General features: G+C 53.7%; 9 protein-coding genes across 9 annotated transcripts; 5 read left to right on the forward strand and 4 right to left on the reverse strand.

Annotated features, from left to right (window-relative positions):
* Positions 1 to 54: 54 nt before the first annotated feature.
* PG994_000831 (uncharacterized protein) lies at positions 55 to 1,078 on the forward strand (the record flags this gene model as incomplete). Its single annotated transcript, XM_066852240.1, has 2 exons — positions 55 to 674; positions 787 to 1,078. 2 exons carry the CDS (start codon positions 55 to 57, stop codon positions 1,076 to 1,078), a joined length of 912 nt encoding a protein of 303 aa, XP_066722872.1.
* Positions 1,079 to 1,362: 284 nt separating this feature from the next.
* Positions 1,363 to 3,932, reverse strand: PG994_000832 (ankyrin repeat-containing domain protein; the record flags this gene model as incomplete). Its single annotated transcript, XM_066852241.1, has 3 exons — positions 1,363 to 2,668; positions 2,737 to 3,408; positions 3,541 to 3,932. 3 exons carry the CDS (start codon positions 3,930 to 3,932, stop codon positions 1,363 to 1,365), a joined length of 2,370 nt encoding a protein of 789 aa, XP_066722873.1.
* A 1,230-nt stretch (positions 3,933 to 5,162) lies between these two features.
* PG994_000833 (sugar transporter) lies at positions 5,163 to 8,111 on the forward strand (the record flags this gene model as incomplete). The annotated part of the gene is made up of 13 exons (XM_066852242.1): positions 5,163 to 5,238; positions 5,358 to 5,897; positions 5,997 to 6,090; positions 6,150 to 6,387; positions 6,475 to 6,670; positions 6,723 to 6,746; positions 6,804 to 6,881; positions 7,072 to 7,155; positions 7,215 to 7,244; positions 7,340 to 7,370; positions 7,446 to 7,470; positions 7,539 to 7,603; positions 7,718 to 8,111. The coding sequence occupies 13 exons, from the start codon at positions 5,163 to 5,165 to the stop codon at positions 8,109 to 8,111; spliced, it is 1,875 nt and encodes a 624-aa protein (XP_066722874.1).
* A 1,002-nt stretch (positions 8,112 to 9,113) lies between these two features.
* Positions 9,114 to 10,083, forward strand: PG994_000834 (uncharacterized protein; the record flags this gene model as incomplete). The annotated part of the gene is made up of 3 exons (XM_066852243.1): positions 9,114 to 9,257; positions 9,375 to 9,628; positions 9,735 to 10,083. 3 exons carry the CDS (start codon positions 9,114 to 9,116, stop codon positions 10,081 to 10,083), a joined length of 747 nt encoding a protein of 248 aa, XP_066722875.1.
* A 287-nt stretch (positions 10,084 to 10,370) lies between these two features.
* Positions 10,371 to 11,111, reverse strand: PG994_000835 (uncharacterized protein; the record flags this gene model as incomplete). The annotated part of the gene is made up of 1 exon (XM_066852244.1): positions 10,371 to 11,111. One exon carries the CDS (start codon positions 11,109 to 11,111, stop codon positions 10,371 to 10,373), a length of 741 nt encoding a protein of 246 aa, XP_066722876.1.
* A 1,167-nt stretch (positions 11,112 to 12,278) lies between these two features.
* PG994_000836 (uncharacterized protein) lies at positions 12,279 to 12,780 on the forward strand (the record flags this gene model as incomplete). The annotated part of the gene is made up of 3 exons (XM_066852245.1): positions 12,279 to 12,459; positions 12,523 to 12,595; positions 12,657 to 12,780. 3 exons carry the CDS (start codon positions 12,279 to 12,281, stop codon positions 12,778 to 12,780), a joined length of 378 nt encoding a protein of 125 aa, XP_066722877.1.
* A 1,331-nt stretch (positions 12,781 to 14,111) lies between these two features.
* PG994_000837 (uncharacterized protein) lies at positions 14,112 to 14,804 on the reverse strand (the record flags this gene model as incomplete). The annotated part of the gene is made up of 1 exon (XM_066852246.1): positions 14,112 to 14,804. One exon carries the CDS (start codon positions 14,802 to 14,804, stop codon positions 14,112 to 14,114), a length of 693 nt encoding a protein of 230 aa, XP_066722878.1.
* A 496-nt stretch (positions 14,805 to 15,300) lies between these two features.
* Positions 15,301 to 16,947, reverse strand: PG994_000838 (uncharacterized protein; the record flags this gene model as incomplete). The annotated part of the gene is made up of 1 exon (XM_066852247.1): positions 15,301 to 16,947. One exon carries the CDS (start codon positions 16,945 to 16,947, stop codon positions 15,301 to 15,303), a length of 1,647 nt encoding a protein of 548 aa, XP_066722879.1.
* Positions 16,948 to 18,649: 1,702 nt separating this feature from the next.
* PG994_000839 (uncharacterized protein) lies at positions 18,650 to 19,746 on the forward strand (the record flags this gene model as incomplete). Its single annotated transcript, XM_066852248.1, has 2 exons — positions 18,650 to 19,164; positions 19,272 to 19,746. The coding sequence occupies 2 exons, from the start codon at positions 18,650 to 18,652 to the stop codon at positions 19,744 to 19,746; spliced, it is 990 nt and encodes a 329-aa protein (XP_066722880.1).
* Between the last annotated feature and the right edge of the window lie 550 nt (positions 19,747 to 20,296).

Genomic DNA, 20,296 nt, shown 5'->3' on the forward strand with positions numbered 1-20,296 from the left:
GATATCCTGGATGTGTACATCAGACAGTTGACCTAATTGGTTTATTTATTCATCATGTCACCCTCAGCCGCTACAACTTTCTCTACAACCGTTCACCGGTTTGAGTCGCCAACACCACACAACACCGCCTTCGAGACGGGCTCAGCCAATGCCAAGAACGCTCTCGTCTTCATTGGCGGCCTGGGCGATGGACCATTCACCGTCTACTACCCGCGGGCCATCTCCGCCGCTCTCTCCGACCAGCAGAACCAAGACCTGAGTTGTTCTCTTTTCGAGTTCCGGCTGGGGAGCTCGTACACCCAGTTCGGCTTCAAGCGCCTGGCGGATGACGTCGCCGACATTGCGGCACTGATCCGCTACCTGCGTTCCATTGGCAAGCGGAAGATCGTGCTCATGGGCCACTCGACGGGCACGCAGGACTGCATGGAGTACGTGTCCTCCGCGTACCCCGCCAACCCGCCGGTGGACGGCTTCATCCTCCAGGCGCCCGCCTGTGACCGGGCCGCCCTCCTCATGGACATGGGCGCCGAGAGGCTGGAGCAGAGCGTCCAGACGGCCCGCGACATGATCGCCGCGGGCAGGGGCCACGAGCGCATGTCGACCGAGATCGTGCCGCCCGGCATCTTTGACGTGCCCATCTCCGCGGACCGGTGGTATTCCCTGAGCGCCAAGGAGTAAGTCACCCTCTTCCCAAATGAACATTTCCCCCCATTTCGGCCTCCTTGCAGGTCAGATATGCGCGCAACAAACACATTTTCTTCTCGCTGACAATTACCCGCGGAACAGCGGCGGGGACAACTACTTCGACCCGGACTTCACCCACGACGAGGCCCGGGGCTTCTGGCAGCGGTTCGACAAGCCCCTGCTGATCCTGCACTCGGGCGCGGACGAGTACGTGCCGCCGTCGGTAGACAAGGCGGGCCTCATCCGGCAGTGGCAGGCGCTGTGCCGCCCCGGCGTCGCGAGCGACCTGTCGGGGACCATCCCGGGCGCGGACCACCGCGTCGAGAAGCCGCCCGGGGAGGCGGAGAGGTGGCTTGTGGACACCGTCGTCAAGTTTCTCAAGCAGAGCGTATGAGAGCCTATTGAAGATTCAACCCACTTAACTGCTTGAGCTGGGATGATGGATGATCGCAAGGCTTGGCGTTGGGTTGAATTGGTAAAGCGTAAGCAACTTCATTATCAGTTTCAAAGCTACAGTAACACGACCACCATGCAACCAACAGCGACACTGTCGATCGAGATAACCCGTCATTATTTAACGTCATTGATGTTATTATATATACCTCGTTTTTGCTACATCCGTTCTTATGTACAATCAAGTGATACCATCAAACCCCAGACGGCATTACGAATCGTAATTTACGATCCGGACGTACGCCGACTGCTCGATCCTCTGAAAACGGCGTCGAGCGAGTGACGCCCGAAGCTCTGAGAGGACGGTGTCAGCGGCCCCGTATCCGCCCCCGCCATGGTGCTCGTCCGCGTCGACAGACCAGTAGCAGCTGTACTAGCAGTGCTGTTGGTGCGCGGCGGCGGCGCGCTCTGCACCGACATGCGGCTGCCCTTGCGCCGGAACGAGGTCGCGCTGCGCCGGAGCAGGTGGTTGATGTCCGACGTCGTCGGGCTCCGCCGCGCGTAGTCCAGCGCGCTGCGGCCGCTGGCGTCCGTCTGGTGCGGCCTACCCCCTTTGCGCATGAGCGCTAACACCACGCCAGCGTGGTTGCGTTGCGTCGCTGCGATCAAGGGGGTTTGCCCCTCCTGCCCGGGGCGGTTGGGGTCCGTGCCGTGCTCGAGCAGCAGGGCGACGGCTTTGGCGTGCCCGCGGGAGGACGCCGCGCAGAGCGGGGTGTGGTCGCGGCTGTCCGACGTGTCCGGTTCCGCGCGGGCTTGGAGCAGGATGCGGGCGATGCGGAGTCTGTCTTCGAGCGGCTCCTTCGCGTCGACCGTCGCGTGCAGGGCTGTCTTCCCGTACGTGTCTGCCACGTTGACCTGTGCGTGGTATTTGTCGACAAGCAGCTCGACCATCTTTCTGTTTCCCATTTCGCAGGCCAAGTACAGTGCTGTCTTGCCGTCGATGTCGGGCTTCTCCAGAAGGGATTCAGCCTGGGGGGCGTTAAGGAAAAGCTTCGCGACGCCGACTCCATTGTGTCTTTCCGAGGTCTGAGCCCAATGTAGCGCCGTACGGTGCATCTTTGCATCGACGCACTCGACTGAGGCGTCGTGCTCCAGCAGCAGCTGACCAATGTCCTCCCTGCCGTTTCTGGCAGCTTCGATCAGCGGGGTCGACGGTCCAGGACTTCCCACATCAGCATTCTCCACTTCGCTTAGCATCTCTGCTACGATGTCCTTCTCTTCGTATATGACAGCAAGGTGAAGTGGGGAGATGCCTTCCGCCGCCTCATCAAAACGAAAGTCCGGCGACCTCACATTGAACTTCAGACTGCTGAGGTCGTCGGGCTGTTCAACTACTGCCACCTTTTCCGGCCACCTGCCGTACATCCCTGCGAGGTTGGCCGGCTCGCACCAGGCCAGCGCTCGTGAGTTCCAGGCCTCGAACCTGCGCGGCCAATCGGGGGGTAAAGGGTCTAGCTCCCCTTCAGCTCTTTTCCAAGCTTCTGAGGGAGAACCCTTCTGAGATCCGACGCATAACCAGGTTTGCCGGTTTCTTTCAGAAGGTGTATGAAAAGTTCCCCCACCGACAGCATTGTATCGCAAGGAAAGGGACGTAGCGACCGAATGTTGCTCATTAGCACCTCCGTGCTTCTATTGAGGACTTCGCGGGCCCTGTCGTGATCTTCCGCCCGCTGCTTCTCAGTGAAGTGCCCAAGTCGTTGGCTATCCAGCGATAGCTTTGCCAACTTAGACCCCAGTCGCCCCAGCCGTTCAGGGGATATGTTGATGTCTTCCTGCTGTGATTCCCATTCCCAAAGTCGGTTCAGTATACCGAGGGCTCTTTGTTGCAGTCGTACTGTGGCACATCGCGTTAAGAGGTCGGCTCGTCTTTCTTCGTGTTCCATCTCCTCATCATGCGTCAGTGGAGGTAGGCAGTCCACACTCGCAGCCTTCAGGAGCATGCCTCGGGCCTCGAGATCCTTGACGGTATCTTGCTGAGGCGGTGTGGGTGGCGGTTCTTCTATCAGCAGTTTTCGGATTTCCGAAGGAAGCTCATCAAGGCCCGTTGAGGAGAGTCGGACCTCGTCTTTCCGACCAGAAGCCGACTCCAGATCAAGATCGCAGACAGACGTCTCCCTCGTGGCAGCTTCGCGGAACTTATCGGTAGTGCCCCTTAAGCGATCGTAATCGTAATCCTCGAGGCTGCCGAGGCTGTAAGGGGGTGCGGCAGGGAGTTCCAACAGAACGCTTCGCATTCCGTCGATCTTGGCGTCGATTCTCGATATTTGTCGACTGCGCGATATCCATCATTCATTAGCAGGCTGTCGCCGTATGAGAGTCCAGACATGATGGATATGATCAGGATGGGTCATCAATCACATACGACTCGATTGCGCCAAAGCAAGCCGGGCTATCTGTATGTACTGGCGCAGGAATCCGACTTGCTCCTGTATGGCTTTCCCGTTGATTTTCTTGGTCAGGGTGGCCCTGACTTTCTGCTTTACGCCGGCATCTTCGGACAACTCGGGCAGCTGTCCCTGGAGCCTTTTCAGCAAACCAGCACAGTGTTGACCAGAGTCCGACACGATGATAACCAGACTATCAGAGTCGGTCACTTCCTGGTCTTTGATGGTTTTCTGGACATTTTCGAATACCGCGGCGACACCCTCTATCGTGGCTTTAAAATGGAGAAGCGTATGCTCGATCTCAGCAGTGCCCTTCGTGATGTCCGAAATCAAACCGGTGAGACTTTTGCTGAACTTGGCTATTTCGATACAAGCGGCAACGGCCCCAACCACTTCGATACCTGTCGCCATCTTCTAAAGATGCAAATTAAGAAGCAGTGCTAGGCTTAAACGATATTAGGACAATGAATAAGTGGGTAGTGTTGTCTCAGATCAACCCCAGGCTGGTGAAGGAGAAAACGTGGGCTGGTCTCAGAGACCTTGAGGTAGCCGGGGAATGATGATTGCGCCATCGTTTACTAATGGTATTGGACACGATGGCCACGCGAGCACGGTCGGTTGCCTCATTTTGCAGGGGATCCTTGGCTGCTGTAATCGTACGTAGCCGAGTCTACGAACCTATCAACGTTGCTTGTTACACAACAGAAATAGGCAAAAACACATGGGGTTCATTCTAACGTCATCTTGCACCTCGAGCCTCGTCTCTTCGACAATCTAGGCCCCGGACGTATCGGTCATTGGAGTGGCCCGTCTGCAGGCTGGGCGGAGTGTGCTAGCCAGCCTGCCTTATTTTATATGAATTGAATCTAAATTGGGTTCTACTTTTTGTTGTTGGGCAAGGCTGGATGAGTGCCCAAATGCAATCGAAGCCTCTGCGTGTAGTTTCCTTAACCGAAGACATCAACCGCAAGGCAGAATGCGTTACGAATTCTGGGTAGGAACACGGCTGGATCGCGCACACCATAAAGACCCAGGATGGAAAAGATGGTGGTCAGCATGTAACAAAGGCAGCGGAAACTAGACGCGAGCCTTACAGCCAAGTAAGCTCCGATCATAAGGCTTCCGGGCTTCATGATCGCCCGAGGCAGCCCGAATCCTCGTATTGATACAGGAAGGCATCGAGTTGGTGTGCATGGCCAGCCAGACAAGTTCGAGGCTCAGAGAACGACTGGAGAAGGTTATTTTGGTCTTTCCTCGCTCCCTTGCCTCAGCCAGTCCCCATTTTCCATCGTCGGACTCGAAGACGTATTCATCTAGATCCAGTGTGAGGTTCATTTAGTACTAACTCCTACTTTAAATGATTGATTTGTAGCTTGTGCCAAGAGTTTCATCGTTCATTTTGCACAACTTTCTTCAAACATGGACTGTTATTCAGCTGAGAAAAATAGTGATCATTGGGAACGAAGGAGGTCTTTTCGTGGCCAAGTTCCTGATAGTCTTGGTTTGTTTCAATTTTCTTGCCCCCCCCCCCTTTAACGACTCCCTCCTCCCCCGGATATACTAATCAAACATGCTCCAGCCCTTTTGAACGATGATGGGCTAAGAGAAGACGCGCGCCACTTCGCCCGAGCTCAGTTGGGAATGGAGGACGGCCCCGAGAGTAACGAGGTCGTCGAGAAGCTTGTCCGCGCCGCTTTCGTCGCTCGAGACGCCGCAAGTATGTGCACTCCGAATCCGTCGGGTACCTTATGCCAACAAGGATAATACCTGCTAGGCCAAACCTCCTAGCGTCACTCATCCCATGTAGCAGATACTGACTCTTTGCTTTGGGGTCAGTCTACGACCGAGTGGCTCAGGGTGATGAGGAATACGCGAACCGCCCGCTCCAGGTAACTCTGGAGAAGGAAGAAAAGGAGGCCCTGAAGAATGAGCGAGACAAGCTGTTCTCCGATCGCAACATCCTGCGAGTCACGGCCGTCGTATGTCTTTCTGCCTTCCTACAGGGCCTTATGCAGGCCTCGCTGAACTCGTCTTCACTGTACCCTGAACGCCTCGGCGCTGCAGGTATATCCAACAGCAACGTCTCCACCGACACCAACAACTCTGTTGCTGCCAACTCCACCTTGCTACCAATTGCAGAAACTTGGGCACTTGGCGGCCTCAATGCCGTTCCCTGGTTCGCGGCGGCGGGCTTGGGGTGTTGGCTTGCCCCGCCGGTCAACGACCACTTTGGGCGGAAAGGGGCTATAGCCGTATCCGCGGCCCTGATCATGGTTAGCTGTGTGGCCTCGGGCCTCATACCCCTCATTATGGATGAGAACCGGCGATCTGATCGTTGGCGAGTTCTTTTCGCCGTTCGGATCATCAACGGCATTGGTATGTCACCATCCGAGAGGTTTCTTTCCCCTTAGCCATGGTTGTCCCAGATAGAGTTCGAGAGCGTTGGGGTTCTCACGGGCTGACTCCCTATCTTAGGTATGGGCATCAAGGCTGTCAGTACCCCCATACTCGCCTCCGAGACCGCCATCAGATTCTGGCGCGGGTCCTTCCTTTTGGCTTGGCAGCTATGGTAAGAACGGCCCTTCTCCATCAAACGAGACTGGGGTTTCGCTAACCTGTGCCTGCAAGGGTGGCTTGCGGTCTGATGGTTGGCCTACTATTGAACCTCATATTTGCGGCTACTATCAATAATGACGACATTGTCCTGGGCTTGATGCTTGGTACCCCAGCTGTTCAGGCAGCGATGTTGCTCCTTGTCCTTTGGTCTTGTCCGGAAAGTCCTAGGTACTACATGAGAGTCGGCAGTAAAAGTTACAACCCAAGAAGGGCGTACGAGGAACTGAAGAAGATAAGAGGAAAATGCGAGGTAAGTAGGGAAAAGCACGGTAACCCCTGCTGCGCACGTCATTGTAAATTGACATCTGGGTCATGTAATCAGCTGCTTGCATTAAAGGATATCTACCTCCTGCACAAGACGATCGAGGAGGAACACAGCGCTCAGCAAATTCCCGAGAGACATCCGCATACCAAGGAAAAACCTACTAGGAAACGTTGGACGGGCGGTTTCTTGGATCTATTCACCCAAAAACGGCTCCGAAACGCGTTGATCAGCGCCTCGACTGTCGCTCTGTCTCAACAGCTTTGTGGCAGTTAGTGGAAGCCCGTGCCAGTTTTAAATCAAGCATTGCTAATATGAACCAGTCAATGTCTCTGCTTTTTACTCTGGTAGCTTTGCCCTAGTACCAAGCTACTCTGTGCGTTTGAACTTACACTTCTCTATAGGAACACTCTTTACTTCATTTGTCGAAGGAAACGAAAAGACTCAGCACATCACCGCTCTCGGGCTCAGTTTTGGCTTTGGTAAGGCTTGCTGTACTTCCTCCAAACGAATACAAGAGCATACATATAACTAGCAGGAGCTAATGTTCCGCCTGGCTATTAGGGGCTGTCAATTTCTTTTGCGGACTTCCGGCCATCAAGACTATCGACACGCTGGGGAGAAGGAAGTGGCTGATCTCGACACTTCCGCTCATGTGCATCTTCATGGCAGCGGCCGCCTATGCGTTTCCGATACCTTACAGCCGAAGCGAAACAAACACCGACACTGTGCGTTTGGTCGCTACATTGCTTTACCGTAAGCCAAAGCCATCTGGCCCACCCCAAGCCAAAACCGTCACTAATGGACAAGCCTAGTACACGCAGCAGTATACGCCCCAGGTTTGGGTAAGTGAGAACCCATACGACTCTTTCGCTCTCTCTCATTCCGCGAAAGAGGATGATGATGAGGCACATAGCCCAAGGCTAACTTCTCCCTCCAGGCCCTATTCCGTTCACACTGGCATCTGAGAGGTGAGTCTAACTACCCAAACATTATCTAGGACGATGGAGCAAAATGCACTGATTATTACTAATACTGCGTGTTAGCTTTCCACTGTCTCACCGAGAACTGGTAAGTATAGCCGCGTGCTATTAATGACTAGCATGTACCAGATATTTTCGTTAACTATTAAACTCCAGGGCTGCGCAAGTGTGATATCCGTCAACCTGTTCTTCGCAGGCTTATTGAGCATATTCTTCCCACGGTGAGTAGGGGGTACTTGATTATACACACCCACAACCAAGTCCAGGTTACTGATTCAAAAACGTAAAAACATCACAGCATCAGCGACGACCGCGCCCTGACCCCCCCGGGGCAGCCTCGGCCTCTTCAGCGGCCTCACGCTCCTGGCCTGGGTCCTCGTCTACTTCCTGGTCGAGGAGACGCGCGAGCTCTCGCTCGAGAACCTGCACGACGTCTTCAGCGTGCCCAAGGCGCAGTTCATCCGGCTCAAGCACCGCCGCTTGCGCTGGCTGGCGCGGCGGTATCTGCTCCGCGACACGCGCGCGCCGGAGCCGGCTATGGAGGGGGTACTGGTGGGCGGTGGGTCACCGTCCTCGTTCGACGGGACTCGCTACGCTTTGTCGACCTCCGGGGAGTCGATCGGTGGTGGCGGTGGCGGTGATATGACTGGCTCTCGCCCCGGGTCTGCTGCTGATCCAGGCGGGTCTTTGAGGTCACTGCACCGGGATGTCCCAAGGGAATACGACTAGCTTGTGCTAAATAGCGTGGGTGTGGGTGTGGTGAGCTATGCGGTCGAAAATGGGCATTATAATATGAGACCTTGTATTGATATATGCCTGTCAATCGCAGATAGCCATGTATCGACCGCCATCTATCAAGACTTCCTACCACGAGCGCTTGGGTCTGGGGCATACATCCCCGCCCCCGAAGCTCTGGTGGTAGGAAGGGGCCTCGAGAAGATGCAGGAGGCAATGGACCTTCAAATTAAGGGGACATCGGCCTAGAAAGTAGTGGTCTTGCTTTAATCTATGTGTATTATGACTTAGTAGCGGTTTTATGCATATTAATAAAGAGCGACGTCAGCCCCAGCCCCCTTGCCTCGCCAGCTTCTGACCAACATCATCTTATTGGCCCCAAGTTTTTTCATGCTGTTTCGGTGTTCATTGGTACTCCCCATGTCGCTGTCCCTTGGCAAACTATTTTACTGTATCGGCAGTATGCTGTGCAATCGTGAGGTCACACCGCTATTACTTATCACTACCTGATGAATCAATCAATCAAGCCACCTCCTCTCTAGTTCTGCCTCTAGGACTGCATTGTGCATAGCATCCACTACCATCACACGCCCTGCGCCCCCTATCACGATATGTCACAGCCCCCTATGGTATCTGACAAAGACTTGCCTAGAATAGGCAAATCTTTAACGCCGTTCGGAACGGAGAAATGGGGTTCAGAGTTTGCTTCTTAATCCCACCCGAACGTCTCTAGATACCTCCGATCCGGGCAGAATACACCACCTGCTTATTCTGTAGATGCAAGGGAGAGAGAACAAAGAACAAAGCAGGCAGGCAGGCAGGCAGTTAGAGCATCATGGATCAATTGAACAGTCTATAAAGATCCAGGATTACTGCCCCGATAGTCCACAACTGCACTAGATCAATCACATAATAATAGCCTCTTTGAACATCTCGAGAACGAAAGCTGCACTGGAATCAGCAAGCAGTTCACGGTCAGACACCGTCTATACCGCTATGTCAGCCCAGAACATCCCAACCCGCCGCATCGGCAAAAACGGAACCTTTGTCCCCGCCCTGGGGCTTGGTCTCATGGGTATGTCCATTCAGTATGGACCTGCGCCCAGTGACGAGGAGCGTTTCGCAGTCCTCGACCGCGCCGTCCAGATAGGCGCAACCAATTGGGACAGCGCCGAGTAAGTCGCGTTATACCTTCCTACTTCTAATCGAGCCGAGAACTGATTGAAGTACCCTCGCCTCCCCGCGAAAGGCATGTAGGGTGATAACGAAGAGTTGCTGGGAAAGTGGTTCAAGCGCACCGGCAAGCGAGGTCAGATCTTCCTCGCCACCAAGTTTGATTTCCAGAAGGGCTCCTACACCGACATCGACACGTCGGCCGCTTTCTGCAAGAAGGCATGCGCTGAGAGCCTGAGGCTCCTGGGCACCGACTATATCGACCTCTACTACATGCACCGGGCCAACCCAAAGACGCCCATTGAGGAAACCATGCGAGCACTGCTTGAACTCAAAGCGTAAGTGTGACACCAGATGCAAAACGTGACACGAGGGCAACTTATTGACCAACGTCCCCATCCATTAAGCGAAGGAAAGATTAAATATATTGGACTCTGAAGTCAGCGCCAACACGCTCCGTCGCGCTTGCAAGGTCGGCCAGGTCGACTGCATCCAAGCCGAATACTCGCTCTTCGACCTAGACATCGAGGGGGAGTCGGGCCTGAAGGAGGCCTGCCGCGATCTCGGCGTCTCCATCGTCGCCTACGTGCCGCTGGGTCGCGGCCTGCTGACGGGCGCCCTGACCACGAAGCAGTCCATCTCGGGGGAGGGCGACTACCGGGCCTCGCTGGACCCGCGCTTCAGCGACGAGAACTTGGACGCCAATGTCCGGGTCGTCCGCCAGCTCGAGGCCATGGCCGCCCAGAAGGGCTGCAGCGCCGCCCAGCTGGCCGTCGCCTGGGTGTGGATATAGTGAGCTACGCGGTCGAGAATGGGCGTTGTAGGATTAGACTATGTCCCAATATCAATGTTAGAGAGTGTAGGGCAATGTGCACCATGTGGACCTGGCGCTGCGTGGGACGATGCACTTATTTACTATCAGTCTGAGTATGGTGGACGCCCAGCAGAGCGAGGATACAGGTTCACAGGGAATAATGATTTTCATAACATCTCGCGAAGCAAATAAGCCTTTGCGGCTAGTAAAGTTGCCACCACCGCAACATTTATTGAAGTTTTGCGTCTTGTCTCATCGTGTTGCTGTCAAGAAAAGTGGCAAAGCGACCTGATAGAAGAGTGCTTGTTAATCACGGTCAGAGGAACCTGACGCCCAAGTCTCTTTTTGTCGAGCCGGTGTTTCAGCCTCACCATATCCGTCGAGGTGAACCCCAAGTCAAAGATAGAAGCATCGGTATCAATGCCGCATGGATCTGATATCCCTTTGCTAGTCGCAACATCATTTCTCACGAGATCCTCTTCCACACTCAGATCCGATTGCTGGTTGTAATCGATCGTTTTCCCCTTAAATCTGCCAACTGCGTGCGCATGGTAGGCTACCTCCTCCATGAACATATCTGCCAGGAATAGATCCGTCATCTTTTTACTGGATATCTTGCCCAAAGTGCTCATGGGAATCACAGGAATCTTCTGTGGCCCTACTCGGAAAATCACCAGCCGGCAGGAAGAACTGACTGGCATGCACGCGTCTGCCAGGCGGTCGATGAGAGCCACGTCTTCCCCACTGGGCGGCCATTCCAGGGGTATGTACGACACCGTCACCTGTTTCATGGCGGCACCGGGGGCTCTGGAGGGGAGGCAGACGACGCGCGAACAAGACGCGGTCCGCAGAGTCATGTCCAGCACCACCTGCAAATCGGCCGTCTCGACCTTGAGGCCGTTGACGACAATGAGGTCGTTCAGCCGCCCGCGGAGACACAAGTCGTCGTTCTCGTCAATGATCGGCCGGTACAGCCGTAGAAGGGTCCTCCGGGGCAGTTTCAACATCATGAAGCTCTGGCATCAGAGGATCGACAGAGTGGAGGGCCATTCCGTGGTTGCTATAGTCGAACAAGTGCCCCAAAACCTTCCGAGTCAAACATATCGGCGACTCCAATAGCTGTGAGAGTCTCTGGAGCTGACTGCAACGGTGCTCATCAACGTGGCTTAGGGGCGAACACATGACAGGTATGCCGTCTCCGAGCAGGACGGCCCAGAACCACAGAGCCTTGCCCCAATGATCGTCCAGGTGAATCAGCACTGGTGAGCGAGTCCGAAACCCTTTCAGGCCGGTGTCCTAAACATGGAATATTTCACCGAACACCTTAAAGGATAAAATATTTCAGATAGCTTTATAAATGTAAGCTTACTTGCATATTTCACTCTGCACCATTGAAATCCATATCTCTACATACGAATATCCTATTTGGGATGGCTCGTCTACATTCAGATATTCGTAACAATGGAAATAAGCGACTTCTAAGCTTTACGATCAAATAGGACTAGAATTGGACCCATATGAGTAAGCAAGGTAGCCTTGGTTTCAATTCGTGAGTATGCAAAACGCGAGAAGAGTTAGCAATTCTTATCCACCTGCCCAAATGGGTATATCGTAAAATCGATATGGCTGACCCAATTAGAAGACAACGCCTGCACGTATCACGTTTACCGTCTCAGACCGACTATGTCTATGTTTCCACAACCAGCTGTTAGTGACACAAGCGGTATGGCAGACGCAGTAAGGATTATTCGATCTACATATTCTCAGATAGAAAGTCGGGAGAACCTCGGATCTCACCTTATTTACTATAGCTAGCTAGAACAGCTCGTAAACCTTGGACCTATCCGAGTACGACTTCGCCATAAGCGAACGGCGATGACCAGCGTCAACCGAACACAGTCTGCTGCCAAGGATCAGTTAAGTCGATATACTCACTAACGTCGTGTTGACATCAATAAGGCTGGCGCATTAACGGCAGACCTTACATCATAGTACTCGACGTAGAAGCAGTCCAGACTCGGAGGAGATGCCCTAGGGTAAATGAAATGGAGTATATAAGGCCAGGAGATGGCCATCAACAAGTGAGAAGGAGAATTCAACACAAAGTAGCAGACAACAGCATAGAATCAACATCTTTTTTACTTCAAACCAACAAGCACAAAACCCTTTCGAAAATGAAGAACTCATTGTTCCTTGCTCTCTCTACTTTGGCCTTCGGTCTTGGCATCAACGCCCTACCTGCCAGCGCGGCCGATGCCGTAATGGAGAAGCGCGCCCAGGTCTGCGTCTTCGTTGGTACCGATGCCGACTTCAAGGGTCTCACGCAAAACCAATGTGCCGCCCCGGGCGTTTGCTGTGAGTTTCCTCAGCATTGGACTGAGAATGCCGACAGGCCCAGCTAATCCGTGTCAATACTAGGGGAGGAATCTTCTTCTTTTGAAGATCAGATCAGCTCCATCGGCGCTGACCATGGCCACTGCCGCGCCTTCTTGTGGGTATCCCCAGTGCTACTGTGTTTCAATGGAATAGAGCTGATTTCTGAATCGTTGCAGTGACCGCGGGTGCAGTGATAACGAGGGTCACTTCGACTTTGGCAACCCTGGCATTGCTGATCTGTCGAAATATGGCGATGGAAAGTCCAACGACCGAATCAGCAGCTGGAGTTGCATCGAGTAGGCAAAGTAACGGGGGCTGCCTTGCAAGACAACTCGCTTGGCTTGGCAGCTAATGAGTGAGATGCTTTTGTGATGCATTGGTAGATTCTTTTCTTTCTTTCCTTCTTTAAAGGGCTCTTTTGTGGCCCATACCTCTCGTTCTACATGTTGTCACTAAAGGGGATAGCGACACAGTTGTTCTACATCATGAGATGGAGTATCGTGAGGGCATAGCAAGGGCATGCAATACGTTCATTTCTATAGGAAGTGCAGTTCACACTAAATATATATCTTCGGGTTCGAACGCAATGAGTTTCGAATACTATAGTGTCTTAATTATCTCAACGCTAGCTTCAAGTTACTAATAAGAACAAACGCCTACTTCTAGACTTTTTTTATAAAAGGTCTGTTCACGGTTCTGGAGTAAGAATTTCTCATTTCCTCTTCACTCCCTCTTCCTCCGTCACGGCGCCGACACCATCACACTCTAGCCAACAGAGCCAGGCCGTCCGTAACCAGGCAAACCGTCTACATTGCCAAGTCAGCGTCTTGGATATCTGCCAGAGCTAATTAGCGACCCCTTACATCCTTAATTACCAATGAAATAAATAGGTACTAATGTGACACGCGTAATCATATGAAAAAGAACGACTTTAACCATCGACCGTTACACTCCTTATTGTGAGTTAGCTTTTTTCTATTGCTAGTTCCCATCTAATAGAATCCAAGAAACTTCGTACTACGTCAGCGCTACTACACGAGAGCTGCACTAGCGCGCACGTGGTGACTGTAGATCTGTCTCGTCGAGGGACTATCTGATGTAAGATTTTAATACAGGGGATATCTTATCAGATCTCGCCAGTGTAAAGTGTCGGGTAAAGTCCAAATGCTGACTGATACGAGGTATCTGACTGTCGAGGAGCAAGATGCTTACTGAGGAATCGCCTAAGCGACTTCATGAAGCCCCCGAAATGACATAGGGGACACTCACCAGACTGACTACCCACTTCATTCTCTGGCACACCTGGGCCAAACCCCGTCTTGTAGCATCACATACGACATCTAGACCAGTCAGCTGCGAGCTGATACCCACCGCGAAAACATGCCGCTTGAGTATATCTTCACGAGCTTCTTATACGGGAAACAATCAGCGCGAAGCTCACATGAGGCGAATTCACCACGCTGAAATTGGACTGCAATGAATTCTGTCTAGGAGTACATTTCTAGAAAGACGAAAGCAGTTAGGCCGAAGACGCGAACACCCCTGTCAAGTAGTCCCCGGTTCCATCCCGTGCCACTTCTTATCTGATGTGATGTCTTAGCGCCGGCGACGTCGCCGGGCTCATTAGCCAACTACACAACGCGACGATAATGCTTGATGTCAGCTCCCCTCAGCTTCTCCCTAAGCGCAGTGGAGTATCTCGGGAACTCCGCCCAGGTGGCAAACTCCATGTGCCGTTCCACACTCGGCCAGCCACAGAGCATGACAAATTCTTCATCGCTTTCTGCTGCATCAGCCTCTCCCTTCACTCGCCAAGCCCCTTTTACAGAATGGGGTTTGGCAAAATCCTCCAAAAGTCCTTTGACAGAGTTCCAGTTCTCGGCAAATGCTGCCCTGTCTCCCGGTGCGGCCGAGCAGCGGCCCACGCTTATCACGGGGCTGTCCAGGAGGGGCGTCTCGACCTCAGCGCTAGGCGAGGTAAGGATAGCCGACCCCTCATCATCAACAAGGATGGAAGTCGACTTGTCCCATATGAAATGAGCCTCGAGACACTTAGAGAAGCTGGCAGCGTCCTCGGAACGCTGCCACTGTTGGTGTTGCTCAGTGGATGCCGATCGCCCAGCCATGAGATAGACTGTCGCATCCTCGATCTGCTGCCAAAGAGCCACCCCACTAGGACGCGAGCCCCCGGGTATGCTGGAATATGGCCCTGCCCGGGCAAACCACTCATCTTGAACTGATAGGGCCCTCTGAACATCGTCACAGCATTGGGGAGTGGATTTTGTTTCCCGCGCGGTCAACCAAATAAACTCTGTGGGCGGCATGTTGGCAGTGACAGGACTGTTTCTTAATGACGACGGGAAGTAGAACTAATAGAATAATAAGGGCTGGAGTCGTGGTGCAATATTCGATCCTGATTAGCGGACGTGTCGATCTTTTATAATCTTCCCCTACAGACAATGCTCCGCCAGTTTGATAGGGTGGCGCCAGCTCCGTACCATCGGGTTCTCTGACAAAATTGAATAAAGCTAGTAGGATCCATCTCGTAAAATGCGGCTAAATAGTAACCTCAGAACCGGGTAATCTCGGACCTGTAAATACGATACGAGTGGAAACTCTCATACCCTAATTGAAAGCCGTGCGAATTGGGATGTTCCCAAAATAGCTGCTGGGCCCTAGGCGTGCTGACATATGCCTATTTTTGTTTTACGATGGTATCGGTGGTTCAGAACAAAGTCGACAGAAGAAAGGCAGCAGAAGAGCAATGGCAGATCCAGATACCGAACAGTGGAGAAGTTGTATAGCTATTAGGTTGCCTATCTACCAAGATATAGTGTCTTCCCTGTACACGAAATGGCCGTTTACCGGGTGAAGGGCACGCACGCGTGGCTTGGTGTCCGACTCGCCGAACGAGGCCTGCCGGCTGCGCATGACTCTCCAATACTCGGCCTCCGGCAACGAAGCACGGATGCATTCCTCTTCCAACGCGAGGCTCCAGACAGCCAGCGCGTGGCACTCTCGGCTGTCGAACAGCCCGTTGCGCGCCTGGTGCCGCGCGAGGAGGTCCACGGCCCGGCGGCCGGTGCGGTCGTCGCGGCATTTGATGGCGGAGATGAACAGAGCCAGGACCAGGCCCTCTTCGATCGCAAACGGCTCCGGGCTGACGTTCTTCTTGTTGTCGCGGGCGGCGTTGGGAGAACTGAGGCTGATGCCCCGTGAAAGAAGCCTGTCGGCGAGGCGGACCATCTCTTGGAAATGGGGCGTACATCGGGTGACGGACTCGCAGTCTTCAAACCGGGCGGTCACAATGGAGCAGTACGTCCAAAGATATTCCACCCGAAGGTAGAGAACCTGGCGATGCTCGTCTGGAGCCACGTGGCGGGATTTTCTGGCCCTGTCGAAAAGGGGCTGGAACGCTCGACCCCATCCAAGCAAATGGATAAGACAGTGGTTGCGCAGTGCCAATGAGTATGCTCTGCCACGAACGCCAATGATGTCGGTTGTCGTCTCTTCAGCATCAGTGGTGTATGAAGCACAGAAATGTGTCATATGTCTGCTGAGGTTGGCGAGGAGATGTTGAGTTGCCACGAAGCTTTGGCGAGCCTCGCCGGGGTCCTTGAATGCACTTGGCGCTGGCTGTGATATCTCGTGGGTAGTGCAAGGGGTGTGACAGGCCTCCAGCTTGTTCCCCGGATTCCGGAAGATGTTGATAGACCTAGAATGGCAGTCCAAGCGGTAAAACATTTGGATAAGCTCATTGTCGACTGCGTTGTCCACAGAAGATCTGCGTGCCATCTCATCATTGATGTTCCCAGTGGCGTCGAGGTATTGATGAACAAGTGCGACGCCATGGCTGATGTGTTTGACCACAATCTTCTTGTTGTTGCACAGCGCTTCAAACGCAATGAAAAGGATACAGCACATCATGGTGTTTCGCAAGCAGCATTCTCCCGGCGCGGACTTCCGAAGGACGCCCAATGACTTGCCATAGTGGATCAACGCCTGCCTGTAATGGAAGCTTTCGCTCTTGGCCTTTTTGAGAGTGCCAGAGGAGAGCTCTCCGGCCAACGCGAGCTTCATGCATCCGAGGGCGATAATCGCATATCGTACCGATGGTTCTTGGGATCCGATCTGAGCAATGGAAGTGGTGAACAGTCGATTGGGAAACAAGCTTCCCCCGAAGTCTTTGGCGTGGTACCAGACTGAGAAGTATTCCTGCTCTGCTTGCGTTGAGAAAGCGGACTCCCTCAGCACCCTTGGTAACAAGATAAAGGTGGTCACACTTGCCCGAGATTGTCCAGAGCCCGCCTTCCTGGATTCCTTCTCTGCTCTGTTCGTAGTAACACGCGGCTTGTCCTGGTATCCCTCACATGAGCCGCTATGCTTGATGCACTTCAAACAGTTCGGCTTAGCCTCGTCGCATTTGATACGCCTCCTTCTGTAGACTTGGATTAGAGCCTCCTCCATTACTTTCAGCTATCATCGAGCTTGAACGTACTTGCCTGCAAATTGTCAAAGTTAGTCACATGTGTAACATGATATTAACCGGGAGAGAGTAAACCCACATGTGATGCATCCTGATCTAACCTTGGGAAGCGAAGCTCTTGTGCGTCTCGCCCGGGTAGCCAGCGCAAATGAGTTTAGTTGACCTGGGGGCACCTGCATGTCTTTCTTGTCTGCTGGGTATTGATAGATGAATATAATGATGGCGGCATCCGGGGTGTGTCATAATCCTAGGGGCAAGAGAGGCAAACTAGTAACCTTATAATTAAGTCTGAGACTTGTTTACAAAGTACTTAGTACCTAACCTGATAGGATGACTTAGCATTGACCTGGAGTCTGAAAAAAGAAAAGAAATAGTAAGAATTAAGCTTCAAATAGGTAAGCCCGTATCGTATGCCTGCCAGTAGAATGCAAGCGTGCTGAGCATAGACTAGGACGTGAATGGCAGGTGCTAGATCACCGTTCTTTATGAGATGGGCCGTGGCGCATTTTAAGTCTCAATAGAGACCTTCGCATCAGCGCATGCATTATACTTCGTGTCTTCTATTGGTTTAAGTAATTTCAGCAGATGATAGATAAGCAAAGGGTATTGTGATGCGCGCCCTCGATGTGCCGTTTTACCCGAGATGCACGTTCTGTTCGCTTAGACCGTGAGCCAAGGGGAGCAAGAGATACCTTGCCATTTGCAGTGCAAGCTCACCGGCGGAAGGAAAAGGCGATCCAGTTTAGTGAAGTTTCTGGCGAAGATATCCGATCATCACTAACGCGCTACACGGCGTGACAGTGAAATACTCTACATACTTACCTGCCATAGAGGAGAACACCACCTCGAAAGGCTTACGCCAGAACTTTTAATCCCCATCCTCACCAACTCGTCGGGCCTGGCATGTCTCGGTACTCTTCTTCGGGCGTCACGATCGTAGCATTCCGGGACCTCCATGCCCGTGGCGCAGAAAGTTTCGAACCAGCCTTGTCGGCTGGCGAGACTCGCCAGTTCACTGTCTCCGTCACCCGGGGACCTCTGCGCTTCCTCCCCACGTCGGCGACCTCAATATCCTGGGTAACTGCATCGCGGGCGAAACAACGTGCCACACGAGGGGAACCCGCCCCGCTGGCCGCAAGGCGGGACTGTCCGACACGGTAATCCGCGGCCTTTTGGCCAGCCACCGGAAGATCACATCTCTCACGGCCTCTAAACTTTGCCTGTTATGCCATGTGTATTGTCTGCACCGTCACATTGGATTTTCCTCTTTCCTTTCCCCCGTCGTCTTTTTCTCTACAGTTGACTTGAAAATCTGTTGGCAGTTCTATTTCTGTTGGCCTAATTAGTTGAAGTCCAATTAAGGTGGCTCAGCTAGTGAACCTTAAGTTCAGTCGGTTCAACCAAATTTGGCGGGTTTTAGCAGGGCGGCTTCACCCGAGCCCAACCGAGGCAGAAGAAAAAACAGGGGTCTGTCCAAAGGGGATCGATCCCCCAGTAAGGTCCGGCGGCTTAAGCCACTTAAAATAAATCATCATCGGAACCCCGACTTCGCCTTCTTTTCTTGAATTCCTTACCCCATTAACGTACGAGCCTCGTTCGATTCTTGACGTCTAATTACACCATGATACCCCGGTAGAGCAGCACTCTCCCCGCTATCCGACCCGCCTAGACTTGCCAATCGCCATGACGTCCACTCCACTCTTGCGAGCCCTACTGCGACAGCGTCTAGGCTGTCCCCGACTCGGCCGATTATCGCGGCAACCTCCTTCTTTACAACTCCGCCGACCCCAGTCAAGCTCATCGACCGACCACAGCGGCAAGACTTTGACGACACCACCGCCCGCGCCGCGAACCGAGTCGGCAGCAGCCAAGAGCCCCCACACCAACACCGACAATGCGACGATCACGAACCCGTCGCCGATAGTGAAAGAGGTCGGGGGTATACCTGTGCCCGTGCCCAGCACTGTCGCGCCGCTGCCCATCTGGCAGCGCCTGGGCCCCTTGACACGCGGCGCCGAGGCCTACGCCCGCGCCCAGCGCCGCCGGCCCTGGGTTACCCAAGTCGCCACCATGCTGGTCATCTACCTCTGCGCCGACCTCAGCGCGCAGCAGATCGGCGGCAAGGACGAGCACGAGTACGCGCGCACGGCGCGGTCGCTGGTCATTGGCGGGGTGGCGGCGATCCCGGGGCATATGTGGTAGGTGGTTCTTCGCTTCTTTTTCTAGGTGCAATCAATCGGGCGGGATGCGCAGGTACAACAAGGGGCGAACGACTAGCTAACTCCGGGCGTGTCTGTCCATCTAGGTTCGTGTTCCTGTCGCGCAACTTCAACTACGCGTCCAAGACGCTGTCCATCGCCCTCAAGGTCGCCATCAACCAGGCCTGCTTCACGCCCGTCTTCAACACGTACTTCTTCGGCGCGCAGGCGCTGCTGTCGGGCGATTCCTTGCAGCAGGCCTGGGCCCGCGTGCGCGCGACGGTGCCCGTCAGCGTCGTCAACTCGTGCAAGATCTGGCCCGCCGTCACGGCCTTTAGCTTCGTCTACCTGCCGCTCGAGTACCGCGCCCTCTTCGCCGGGGTCGTCGCCGTCGGGTGGCAGACCTACCTGAGCTTCCTGAACCGGCAGGCCGAGGCTGCCGAGGCGCTGGCGTTGGCGACGAAGGCGGGGTCCGGCGCGGAGCAGCAGCAGCATCAGGCCCGCGTGCTTTCTATGGCTGGTCCGACGAGGAGCGTTGCAGGAGTTGGTGGCAGCGATAGTAGAACTCGCATCGCGGCTTGATGTTCGCTTCCTGCGCATGCAACATCCTGGGGCAACTAGCCATGCCAGCGTCGTCGCGTATGGACTGCAGTCCAACACATACTTGGATTTTGTCTGGACTCATTGCATTTACGGGGCGTTTCGGTAGAGTGGGATGACTTAAGACAGAGGAAAAGCACGGCGTTTCTACATGTTTCTCACGGTACATAGAGGTATTTTTACTGCATAGACTTGGATAGATTCACATCCGCCAGTTTCTTTCTCCCACTTGTTGTTAGTCATTCCTCAAAACAGAAGATCCGATTCCAGACCAGAGAGGGGCGGCCATCTCCAAGTAAACAGTGGGCACCTGCTGCCTGCCTGCCGGGTTAGAGGGGCAGCTGGGTCTAGCCACAGATCGGTCACTTACCAAGGCGATCCTTGCTTCTGGTTGTTTGTTTTTAATGCTGGAATTGAATTACTCCTCATTGCTTCACCTGCTTCATCTCTCCCTCTCGCGCGAACATCGGCCGAGTAGGCTCGGAACCACCAGACCCAAGGTGAAAGATCAAGTCAATTGATGGTACCATGA

Source organism: Apiospora phragmitis, assembly GCF_038363925.1.
Source record: "Apiospora phragmitis strain CBS 135458 chromosome Unknown utg000001l:1.0-2902119.0:1.0-2906034.0, whole genome shotgun sequence".
NCBI classification, from domain to species: Eukaryota; Fungi; Ascomycota; class Sordariomycetes; order Amphisphaeriales; family Apiosporaceae; genus Apiospora; species Apiospora phragmitis.